This window comes from Chiloscyllium punctatum, chromosome 20, assembly GCF_047496795.1.
Source record: "Chiloscyllium punctatum isolate Juve2018m chromosome 20, sChiPun1.3, whole genome shotgun sequence".
NCBI classification, from domain to species: domain Eukaryota; kingdom Metazoa; phylum Chordata; class Chondrichthyes; order Orectolobiformes; family Hemiscylliidae; genus Chiloscyllium; species Chiloscyllium punctatum.
Genome location: NC_092758.1, coordinates 75,549,688 through 75,562,821, shown reverse-complemented (window position 1 = coordinate 75,562,821; position 13,134 = coordinate 75,549,688). Strand labels below are relative to the sequence as shown.

The 13,134-nt window shown below is 41.0% G+C and overlaps 1 protein-coding gene across 1 annotated transcript in view; it reads right to left on the bottom strand.

The window, feature by feature from the left end:
- Positions 1-5,258: 5,258 nt before the first annotated feature.
- Positions 5,259-13,134, bottom strand: part of LOC140491824 (ran-binding protein 17-like) — a 430,222-nt gene continuing 422,346 nt past the window's right edge. The window contains exons 12-13 of the mRNA XM_072590219.1: positions 9,072-9,199; positions 5,259-5,434 (exon numbers count right to left, since the gene is read on the bottom strand). Coding sequence (XP_072446320.1) covers positions 5,341-5,434; positions 9,072-9,199 — 222 coding nt within the window. The 3' untranslated portion in view covers positions 5,259-5,340. The remainder of the gene's footprint in view (positions 5,435-9,071; positions 9,200-13,134) is intronic.

Below are 13,134 nucleotides of genomic sequence, written 5' to 3'. Positions count from 1 at the left end.
CATACTGGAGGAGGGGCTGATCTGTTTAAGAGCCACGGGAGGAAGCTTTTGATTGTGTAATTACCCTATCAACATTGTACAGCCACAAACAAAATATCCCTCTCGGCTCTCAGGCCAAGGCTGACATAAAATTCTTCTGATGGTCTCTGTACTTTGCTGCTAATTGACCGTTTTTTCAAAGAGAGCCACTTTATACCCTGAATGTCTTACATAAGAATTCTCTATTGTCCAATGAGTGAATGGGGAGGCTTTATACCTTTAGCTTTGTCAAAATCCAATCCTGCACATTATGGGAATCAAGCGCCCCTTTCAGAGTTGCTGTTACCAGAATTTCAACGTTACCTCCACCTCAGCACATCAGGCACTGAGACTGGCATTAGAATATGGCAGACTTTGTACTATCAGGGAGAGATAAACTTGGCTGGACACAGAAGCAAAGAGATCTTTAAGTGTGGAAGCGGGTGATATGACCCACCTCAGAAATTAGTGTGAATTATAAAGTGTGACAAAATGTGCAATGATTACAATGCAAGCTACATTTTTTTGCATATCATGAAATATGCATGGTTTTATGAAACATAAAGTCCTAGTTCCTAAGTACCTATGTTAAATTACACTATTTCTTGTAGTTTTTCTTTATTATTAATTCCTCACAGTGAGATAGCTTTTCCATCATTGCTTTGCTTTAAATGCAATTGAGAGTAAACTCCAAGATTTATTCATCTCAGGCAAGATCATACTCCTAATTCAGTGATCAGAGCAATTATGCTTCTGGTTGTATCTTCCGCCCATACAAATCCTCAAACTCATCCTTCAGCATTAATGAACACTTCATTCATTAGGGGAAAGAAAACAGGCACAAAATCACACTGCTATAGTTTTTGTCAGAAAACAGTTAAAATACACACAACACTATACTTTCCAAGACATCATGATTTTAATTAAAAAATGCAAAGGTTATTAATAAAAGTTTCTCTTTTGTTTGACCACAGTTTCAAAATGTTCTTCAACTACACCCAGTCTATGTCCACAGGCACTGGCACCTGCTTGATTAGTGCTGTGAGTTCAATGTCCATTAATAAATATTTTAATAAGATTACCTTCCAGACACGCAGAGTGAAATGGGGATTGCTTTCTGATTCCACATGAGATCATTCTCAAAATTAAATATTTGTAGTGAAGTTTTCTTTATTATATTTTGTTCCATTAACCTTTTAATGACTTTTTTTACACTATGAAACAGAAAATGGGCACAGGCCATGGGGCATAACCAGAACATATTTTTCAAAATCTTCCAGTCAGCTCAAAACATCCAATGCTAAATGGAAAACTGCAAGACTCCCAAAGAAGCATAAGATCAATCACTTCATTAGTTCCATACAAAATCAAGTGACCAACCCAACAAATTGGAAACTGAAGGCTCAGCATCTGGGACTCATGCATAAGTGGCTTTAGATCTCTTACACTTCTTCTTATAATGGTTTTTGTCAAAAGTATTCAGGCTACAAAATTCAGCTATGTAGCACACAGCCTTGCCTCCAAAGCAGTGGCTATGGATAATGGATACACACTTGTGGTGCAGAACATTACTTTAGTGAGGATGCAAGTATATTTGCATGACTCAAAAACTGCAGCAGGCCAGGTAGCATCCAAGGAGCAGGAGAGTCGACGTTTCAGGCATAAGCCTTCCCAGCCTCATCCACCAATGGAGAAGTATTCAGTTTCCTAGTGTTAAAAATAGGAGAAATGAGGACTGCAGATGCTGGAGATTGAGTCAAAGAGTGTGGTGCTGGAAAAGCACAGCCAGTCAGGCAGCATCCAAGGAGTAGGAGAATTGACATTTCGGGCATAAGCCCTTCATCAGGAAAAATAGTTGAAGTCTACAGGTTTGGTGTGCCATGTGCTGTAGGGTTTTATCTTTACTGGAAGGATTCTGTGCAAACCATTTTCTCCTAGAAATAGGTGTAGTAGTACGTATCCGCCTTGGCCTACAGGGAGAATGAGCAGTGTGGCACAGAAGAAGACAAGCTGCTGAATATGGAAGGAGGAGGAGGGGGAAGAAGAGCCTTCATAGTCATTGACTATGTTCAGGGAGTAATTTTCTTAACTGAAGCTTAAAGTTGAACAGTGTTTCAGAGATTTCTGTTTCACGAAGGACTTCCTCCCTGAAATTTATAACAGTTCAGCCATTATTTCAGACTGAGAACACGATGAAGGCAACATTGCCTGGGGCCATGAGTGTGAATGCAGCCATGAATGTTTTTTTTCGAAATGTTTTGTCCCAAGTTGGAGCAGGTGGCATTTTCAACATCCCGGCTTGTCATTCACTGTCGTATAATGGAGGTTACTGACTCTGTATTTGAGAGAACTAAGTACATGTCTTTCTCGCTTCCCAGTCAATAGCAGGGAGAATGCAGGGTGCCACAATAATGCACACATATCACTTTTCAAGGCCACTTATCAACGTTGTGGGATTCCTCTTGCTCAACATTTTGTTGGCGTACAACAATACACATGCATGCGATGTTGGAAATGATCATGGTGCCTTCAATCTACACCAGTAATTGTGGCAACTTAAATGAGCCAGAACCTCAACTCAGGGGTGGCAAGAATAAATCTCATTCAAAGTGCGAGCTATGTCATTCAGCTCTTTTGTCTATGTTTGGACCCAGGCTGTGGGAGGCATCTCAAATAGGTACCGTCGATAATGTCTTTGATCCCTACCATCCCTTTGATGATGATTGAGAATAGAATGATGAGGTGTGGATTTTGGGAGAAAGCAAGGACTGTAGATGCTGGAGATCACAATCAAAAAGTGTGGTGCTGGAAAAGCACAGCCGGACAGACAGTATCCGAGGAGGAGTGTTGTCGTTTTGATCATCTTCATCAGGAATGTGGGGGGGGGGCAAGGTAGTTGAAAGATTTTTGGGAGGGTTGGGGCTGTGGGAAAGGTAGCTGGGAATGCGATAGGTAGATGAAGGTGGGGGCGTGATGGTGTTAAGTTGGAGTGGAGGGTAGAGAGAAAGGTGGAAGGGAAGATGGACAGGTAAGAGAGTTCCAGAGGGCTGTGTTGAGGTGGAGGGTTGGATCCAGGATAAGGTGGGGGGAGGGGAGATGAGGAAACTGATGAAATTGACATTGATCCCGTGTGGTTGGAAGGTCACGAGATGGAAGATGAGGTATTCTTCGTCCAAGCATCCTCGGGTGGCTAGGATTTGGCGGTGGAGGCAGTGCATGACTTGCATGTCCTTGGCAGCATGCGAGGGGTAGTTGAAATGCTCGGCCATAGGGCTGTGGTGTTGATGGGTGCGTGTATCCTGGACATGTTCTCTGAAACATTCTGCAAGTTGGCGTCCTGTCTCCCCAATGCAGAGGAGATCACATTGAGAGCAATGGACACAGTAGATGAGGTGTTTGGATGTGGAGGAAAATCTCTGCTGGATTTGGAATAATCCTTTGGGGCCTTGGATGGACGTGAGGGGGGAGGTGTGGGGCAGGTTTCACACTTCCTGCAGTGGCAAGGGAAGGTGACAGGACTAGACAGTGGGTTGGTGAGGGGTGTGGACCTAATGAGGGAATCGTGGAGGAAATGGTCTCTGTGGAATACTGAAAGGGATGGGGAGGGAAATATATCCTGGTGGTGAGGTCTGACTGTAGGTGGCAGAAATGGCAGAGGATAATGCGTTGTATCCGAAGGTTGGTGGGGTGGAAAGTGAGGACCGGTGGGGCGGACGGTGTCTCAGTGGTTAACACTGATGCCTCACAGCACCAGGGACCCTGGTTCGATTCTAGCCTCGAGCGACTGTCTGTGTGTAGTTTGCACATTCTCCCCATGTCTGCGTGGGTTTCCTCTGGGTGCTCTGGTTTCCTCCCACAGTCTAAAGATGTGTGGGTTAGGTGAATTGGCCATGCTAAATTGCCCATCTGTTTAGGGGTGTGTAGGTTTGGTGCATTACTCATGGGAAATGTAGAGTAAAAGGGTAGGAGAATGAGTCTGGGTGGGATACTCTTCGGAGGGTCAGTATGGACTTGTTGAGCTGAATGGCCTGTTTCCACACTGTTGGAATTCTATGACTGGGGGGGGGGGTTCTGTCCTTGTTGTGGTTGGAGGGGTGGGGCTCAAGGGCGAAGGTGAGGGAAGTGGAGGAGATGCACTGAAGGGCATTGTTGACTACATGGGAGGGGAAATTGTACTCCTTGAATTAGGAGACTACCTGAGATGTTCTGGAATGGAATTGGTCCTCCTGGGAGCAGATACGGCGGAGGCGGAGAAATTGGGAGTAAGAGATAGCATTTTTACAGGAGGGAGATTTATTTGGGCTATGTTAGTTAAGTACAGATATGCCCCACTTTTCAAAAGTACAGCATTCCTATGAAACCTTTGGAAGCCAAAATGGTGTAAAGTGAAGAAGCATTAATTTATATGGGAAATTTTTTCCTTTTACTGTAAAATGACCTACTAATGTAGGTCTTCCGCAAAAGCAAAGTGGCGTAAAGCGAACTTTCATAACGGGGAGGGAGAATACCTGTACACATGTCCATGCATATGTAGATGGAAATGAACATGCATGTGTGGTGGGTGTCAAAGCACCTGTGTGCATATATATTCATGTCGGTGTGGCTGTGGATATGTGTCAATGTAAGGGAATGGCAAAATAAGATTCATTACTGTATGGGCTTTGTACTATGGCCATTTTCATAAGGACACATGGTTCACTGGAATGCAGCCTCAAGGAAGGAGAAAACTGTGAACATCACATGGAGAATTGTCCACTGATTATTGGTTCATGTGTCCTGCTTTATTCAGAGGGACACCTCTGTTAGAAATAAAGGAGACTTGATAATTAAGGTGGCTGAGTGTATTCACATATAACCAGGTAACCTGAAACACAGTCTTTGGCAAAGGGCTGCCAAAGTAGGTCAGATGACCAACATAATTTACATGCAACCCTGAAATTCAACTTCTGCCCACCGAAGGAGTATCCTACATTGTTGGAAAAGTGTAATCTTATGAGAGTTGTTGCGAACTGGCTCCTCTGTGAATAAGGATGTTTTTGTATCCAACATTAGATTTGGTTTGGAGTTCGTGTTTGCAAGGACATCAAAACCAGTGTGAGCCAGTAATAAGTGAGGTGTTAGATAGTAACCCACTCTAAACCTTTGCTAGATTCTGTTTTCAAATTATGCATCCCTCCTCCCAACCCAGGAAGATCACCACTATCTCAGGTACCAGGTGGAAAAGACACATTTTATTTTGCAGCAGTAACAAAAGGCACTGGCATAATGCTCACTGTCCTCGGGATTGCAGATCCTCTGATCACTCTGCCATCAGTGTTGGAATCAGCTCATCATATCAACAGGGGTATTGGCAGTTGTACAAATGCGCAAAGTCTCAGTCACATCACGTTTGAAAATGGACATGTTCTGTGTAAACCTGTGATGGTGGAAAAAATAAACAAACAGCCTTCTGACTCTAAATTTGATGAGAATCCCATTTAAAAATTAAACAACTGAAATAAATGATTTGTGCTTGAACTTTTCCATCTTGTTTTTTTTAACTGATTTTAACTGAAGCTGTTATACAGGAGGTGCCAGCCTGCCAACACTGTATGCAAGAGACCACTACTTATGTGAATCCAGACAGGAAAGAAAGGGATTTTAATCCTCACCCTCATCCCTGCTGAGAGGAAACTGGGTGGAATGGCTATTGAAATCTAAGCTTGAAACAAACACTAAATGCTATTTCAGGTACATTTCTTGAATGCTTGATACCTCACTTGGGTTGCAACCTTGTGAGTCTAGTTCCATAGGACAAAGTGAATTAGAGTCATTTTTAATGACCTGTTGAGTAAAGTATCCATTATGGACTCTCAGCTGTGTAGAAGGAGAGGCTCATAGGGTGAATAGAAACCCTACCCTTTTGGGTCCATGTGGAAGTGACCTCTTTTAGGTGCCAAAGAGAATTTCAGCTACTATTCCAACACCTCGTTGATAGCCCTTTCTGCTTCCAATCTTTCCAATTCCTTAGATCTTAACCCCTTACCTGACCAGCATTTGTGGAATCTCTAGCAGCAAGCAGTAAACATTAGGTGATTTCTGCTATCAATGCCAAGTACCCAATGAGTTGCTGTTAATGTGTCTTTCAGCTAGATCTGATGCAGTCTATAGCGTTCAGTTGTTTTTTTTTAATTCATCCAATGAAGGTGGACATTGCTGTCTGGGCCAGCATTTATTCGTTATCACTATCTTGAGAAGTTGATGGCGAGCTGCCTCATTGAAAGCAGGGCCCATGTGGTGTAGACTCATCTGCAATGACAGGGAGGAATTCTGGGACAAAGGTCCAGCAATGGTAAAGAACATTGGAGGACATGCCAGGAGCAGCACCAGGTATACCTAAAATTAGGTGTCAACCTGGTGAAGCTACAAACAGGACTACTTGCAAGCCAAACAGCATAAGTAGCAAGCGATAGATAGAACTAAGCAATCCCACAACCAATGGATTGGATTTGAGCTCTGCAGACCTGCCGCATCCAGTTGTGAAGATGGTGGACAATTAAACAAATCACTGGAGGAAGAGTCTTCACAAATGTTTGCATTACCAAGGATGGAAGGGCTCTGCACACCGGTGCAAAAGATAAGGATGAAGCGTTTGTGACAATCTTTAGTCAGAAGAGTCAAGTGAATGATCCATCTTGCCCTCATCCAGAAGAGAAACAGCATCACAAATGCCCCTCTTCAGTCAATTTGATTCACTTCACATGATATCCAGAAACAGTTGGACACTGACAATGTTCCAGCAAAAGTACTGAATACTTGTGTGCCAGAATATGCTGATCCCCTAGCCACTCAGTCAATCACAACCTTGATGACAAGGCCAGTCACTTTCACCTCACCACTGGCAGTCAGCTCCTTTGTTCATGCTTTATTTGAAGTCACTCGTGGACCAGCATTTATTTCACAACTTAAGTTTCCCTTAAAAAGTGATGGTGAGCTGCCTTCCTGGACTGTTGCAGTCCATGTGACATAACCCACAGTGCCATTAGGGAGGGATTCCAGGATTTTGACCCAGTGTTACTGAAGAAATTGAAATATATTTCCAAGTCAGGATGGTGAGGGGAACTTGCAGGTGGAGATATTCCCATGTATCTGCTGCCCTTGTCATTTGAGATGGACATGATCTTGGGCTTGGAGGTTGCTGTCTAATTGGTCAATTTCTGCAATGCATCTTGAAGATGGTACACTATTGCTACTGAGCATTGGTGAAGTGGATAATTGTGAATGTGGGGCAATCTAATGAGCTGCTTTTTTTTCTGGACAGTTTCAACTTTCTTGAGTATTGTTGGAAATATGTTCATCCAGGCAAGTGGCGACTAAGGCTATAATAAGGTCAAGGGCTGATTGGTCCTGATGAAATCCAAACTTTCTAACAGGTTAACGTTGAGCAAGTTCTAATTGATTGCACTATTGATTTTCTCCATTATTTTTCGCCCCTCTATTACTTTACTAATGAATGAGAGTAGACTGGTAATTTACCATGTTGGAATTGACTTACTTTTTGTATTCATGGGCAATGTTTTACATTGTTGGGGAGATACCAATGTCTCAGCCACACAGAATATCTTGGCTAAGGCACAGCTAGTTTGAAAGCACATATCGTCAGTACTATTATTTTGTTCCCATAGATTTTGCCACATTTAGGGTCTTCAGCTGTTTATCAAATCAAGTGGAGTGAATCAATATTGGGGACCGCAGAAGGATGCCAAAATGGATCATCCACATAGCAATCCTGGCTGAAGGTGGTTGCAGATGTTACAGGCTTATTTTGGACTGATGTGCTAGGCACTCTCATTGAGGACAGAGATATTTGTGGGTCTCCTCAACTGAATAATTATTTAATTGTCCACCATGATTTGTGACTTGGGCTGCACAGCATAAATCAGATCACCTGGTTGTTGGATCATTCAGCTCTACTTATCACTTGTTTCTTCAGCTGTTGGATATGCAAGTCGTCCTCTGTTGTGGCTTCTTCAGTTTGACATCTCATTTTCCTTTGCTATGCTTGATCTGATGCCATGGGACTTCATAGGGTGCAGAGGCAATGTTGAACACTTCCCGGGCAACTCCCTCCCAATGGTAGACCACTGTGTCGTCACATCTGCTTGATCTGTCCTGTTAGTGGGACACAACATACTTAGGGATGGTGATGATGTTACCTAGGACATTGTCTGTAAGGTATGACTTCACGAGGATGACTATATCTAGCTGTTGCTTAACTGATATGTGAGATAGCTCTCCCAATTTTAGCACAAGCCCTCCCTCCCAAATGTTAGTGAGGAGAATTTGCAGTGTCAGCAGGACTGGTTTTGCCATTGTTGTTTCCTGTTTCTAAAGTTGGTGGATGATGCAGTTAGATTAGTTTTAGATTTGGTAATGGTTTAATACAACTGAGTGCCATTACCATTAAGTTACCATTCTCCCAGAATTCTTGATTCAAAAGACTTTTGACAAGGTGTCTTGTAATAGGACACAATACTCCAGCAGAGGCAAAAGCAGGCTTACATAGAATCTCACCATACCTTCTTTGATTTTGCAATAATGGCTCTATTTAAAAGGCCCAGGAACTTGAATGTCTCATTAACTACTTTCTCAACCTGCCTTGCCAGCTTCAATTATTTATGTATATACTAGCTCCAGGTTTCTCTGTTCTTGCACATGCTTTCAAATTGTACTTTTTAAAATATTGTCTCTCCTCTTTCTTCCCATTAAAATCTATCATTTCACACTACTTTGCATTAAATTCATTTGTTGTGTGCCCACCCTGTCCAGCAGTACGCATGTTTAAGAATTTGAATTTAGTTTAAAAGATTTGGAGATAAACAGCTGATATCAATAAAAGTGAAAAAATATCTAGTGGACTGCTATAAAAACCTAACTGGTCCGCTAGCATCCTTTGAGGAATGAAACCTGCCATGTTCTTATCTGGCCTCGCCTGTATTTGACTCCAACTCTACACTAGTTTCCCCGATCTTCACACTATGGTCTTTTAACTTCATTTCATTGTCTCAGTTTACCTGTCTCTGTTCTTGATTAGCAAGTTCTGTTCCACTCCTTCCATTAATTTCTCAAAACATGCATTCAGTGTTTGCTGCTGCTCAGGATCCTGGTTGCTTATCAAATTTCTTCTCAATTCACTGAAATACTGCAATTAGAAAGCACAATGTGTCAAAGGTCAACTGAGTTTCATTATAAAGTGTTATTTCTTAGGACATCTTGGCCTCAATTCTATAGGCACCAAAAGTTTTGTCTGAGCTCAGTCATCAGGATATTCAATCCACAGACAGATTGCAGTGTGAAAAATGTGACAGGAGAAACAATTCAGCGGTTGAAGAAAGATGTCAATACAAAATGAGAAAGTCGATGTGTGTAGCTCTGAAGAAAATCTTTCTTTTCTGTAAAAACTGTAGAATAAATTTCATTAAAATTCTGTGAAGTCTGACAAAGATGTTAGTCAACATAGTCCAGTTGGGGCTGTCATCTGAACTTGCCCAGTGATGCATTAACTGGTTGTGTATGCCGTTAAGAAATCTCTATACCCACTGCAATTTCCTATCAATCAGAATGAATGTGCAAACTTAACAATGCCCTCAGCTCCTTTGTCCAGATTGTTAATGTGTAACGTAAATAGTTGTGGTCCCAACACTGATTCCTGTGGAACTCCACTACTAGCTGTCTGACATCCTGAAAAGTTCCCTTTGTCTCCACTCTCTGCTTTCTGCCAGTCAGCAATTCTCTATCTATGCTTGTACCATGCCCCTAATACCGTGAGGTCATTTTATTTAGCAACCTCCTGTGTGGCATCTTGCCAAAGGCCTTCTGGAAATCCAAGAAGATCACATCCACTGGCTCCCTTTTATTGAGAGACATCAGTAATGAATGCTAGTCCACGCACATCCTACAAATTAATACAAAACAAAATGCACTCAGAGCCAGATCAAAGGAAGAGCAATAAACTAAGTTAAAACAAGATTTTTGGACTGAACTTAAATGAGTAAAAGACCAGCATTATGGCTTTAAATGGAAATTAGAAAAGTACTTTGGCATAATAATAAACATAAAAGTTATATCCAAGAATTAAATCTACAATGGATTAGTTATGTCAAGAGGTGTGATCAGTGACTTTAGTAGTGTTTAAAAGTAGCTGCATAAAGTTGAAAAAATATCTCTCATGTGGAGTATTGCACTCCATGGTCATCAGAGCTGGGCTGAGCTGAAAGAGGATGGGAGAAGGATAATAGCTGCAGGTATTCTGCAGTGGAGGATGCTCAGAATTAGGAGAATGGACAGAACAAAGATTGAGTGGTTTAGATCCAGAGTACAAGTTCAGGATTAAAAAGGATTGTTAAGTAATTGAGAAAAAATGATACCCAGGTAGAGGCATTCAAAACAAAGACTTGACAGCCTTGATTTTTGCAATAAATCAAAGAGTAATTGAGGGGTAAACATAAGAAGAAAATTTGGATGAGAGGATGACATTGCGATGTGAACTATGTGAGACTTGAAGCCAGCCAGAGAAAAAGCAAAACAATGACCCTACTGACCCCACGGTGACAATGAATAAATGGCCGACCAAGAGTGCATCTGTACCTCAGAAAGCGGTCAACAATTCTCTTGGAAGGGCAAAGGTACAAGCTGGCAGAAATGTTAAGAAAAGAAAGCGGTAAGGTTAGTTCATAGCATGTAATCATTGTGTATTGCCTTATTACTAAATTGAAATATAAAGCTTTACTGCTCTGACAGTGCCTGTAATGCACAGTGTCGTCAGTCAAATTAATTTCCAATCTTGCACTTATTTTTCAATATTCCCTCATGAGCTGGGGTATAAGAAACAGTGATGGTTGATGGACCAGGAGCAGAATTTAGGCAGGTGCAATCGGGCAATTGGTGTTTCAATTTTATTAAGAGAAAGAAAGCATCTTATACTGTCCTTCAATTTCTAAGGCAGAAAACTGTGGCTTTATTAAAAACTTAATCATTGTGGCAACCTCTCTGCAAATGTCAAAAAAATACTTGGAATTGGAACAGGAATGCCTTGTAATCTGCTGTTCGTAATGGGCAGATCAATAAAATGACACCTTCTAGTCTCACAGCAAGAGCAGAGCTCGTGGTTTAAGTATGACTTGCAGTTATTAAAAGTACTCTTTCCAGCATTCTTAATTGCTAGTATAAAATGTCCTGGACTGAATCTCAGATGGGTAATCTGTTAATGTGATCCACTAATTAAAAAGGGAATAAACAATTTTATTGTTTGGCTAAATGCTTTTGCAAAGTCCCACAATCATTATTTGCAATATTGCAAATCGAGAAGAACATTATGATAGTGTTTTTTTCCTGAACAGTTCCTTCTGCATCCTAAATATGTGAAGACAAAATGAGATACAATTGCCCTCCTGAAAAACTGGGAGCTGATGAGCTGGCTGCAATAAAAGCTGCTGTGTAACCAGACTGGAGAAATTGCCTGATTAAATACTGGGATGATAATTTTCAACTAAATACAAGGATTATCAATCATCACAGTGCCACACATGTTAACCCATATCATTAAATTCATTAATTTATCTGTAAAAAAAACCTCATTACTGCATATGCTGGAATAGATCTGTACAGCCTTGCTATGGAGAAAGGACTTGCCATAAGGTCCAGCATATCACTGCTGTGTTGGAATGATACTCAACTTGAGTGTCACAAATATGCGTGACGACACCACACTGGTTTGGGGTTAAAATCTACTGCTAGACCTCACTATCATTTGTGAAACTTATCAGCTTTTTTCATTCATTCACAGGATGAGGGCATTGCTCGCTAGGCCAGCATTTATTGCTCATCTTTAACTGCCCAGAGGGCAGGTAATGGTGAACCAAATTGCTGAGGGTCTGCAGTCACATTTAGCCCAGCTAGATAAGGCTAGTAGTTTACTTCCCTAAAGGACATAAGTGAATGAGATGAGTTTTTCTGACAATCAACATGGTCATCATTAGACTCTTAATTCCAGTTTTTTTAAAATTGAATTCAAATTTCATCATCTGCTGTGGTGGGATTTGAACTCAGACCCCCAGAACATTCGCTGGGTCTTTGGATTGACAGTCCAATGATAATACCACTAGGCAATTGTCTCCCATGCTCACCCTCGCCTTCATACCAGGAGGTTTGCTGTCACGGTGTGTCACACTTGCCTGTTTACCTCTGTCTTATTTCATGCCCCATCCTCATACATCCACTGTAGCTCATGTGGGACCACTCTATGACATCTGTAATTCAATCTCTCTTTCTGCTGCATTCCATATTACTCACTAGGTGTGATCTCTGTAGTTTTATAGCTTTCATCAAATGGCTGAAATACTGATATTTTAAGTATTCCTTCATTTGTCTTATGGTTTGCACATAGAATGTTGAGAATACATCTAAGCATCCACTTTCAAATGCAATTCCAGCAATCTTCTTCCGTAGGTCTTTACTTATGGCCTCAGTTTCTGAGGTAACAATAAAATGAACAGAATGCAGGATATTCTGAGATTTTTCCTCATTTCAAACTTGAATTTTCTTACTGTTAACACATGCTTTATCTTCACAAAATTACTTCTGGCTACCTCTATCCTTTAACTTCTGCATCACATCTACCATCTTCTGTTATCAATTGTCACAAGTAAGCAAACTTACCTACTTGTTCTAAAATGATACCATCCATTTCAATCCTCACTATCATCCACAAACTTGTCATGTTTTTGACTCTAACTTTTATCCTTGGAAGTACTCTGAATACTTGTTCTGCATACATATTGATATTTATGAGCATATCAATCCTGATCTTATTCCTCTCTTCATTTGAAACATACGTTATTGTCTCTCTTCTAGTCTAATGCTCTCTATTTGGTTCCAATAAATAAATAGACAAATTTCATTATGGTCAATGTTACATTTCAGGAACATATCTATTAACCCCTGGTGATGAACATGACAGAACACGTTTTAATATTCTTGTTTACTGCTATTTATCAAAGATTGTTCTTGGGTTAACTATTTCTCATAAATGACACTATCCAAAAAGAACTAATTAATGCAAATGGTCAACATAGGAAA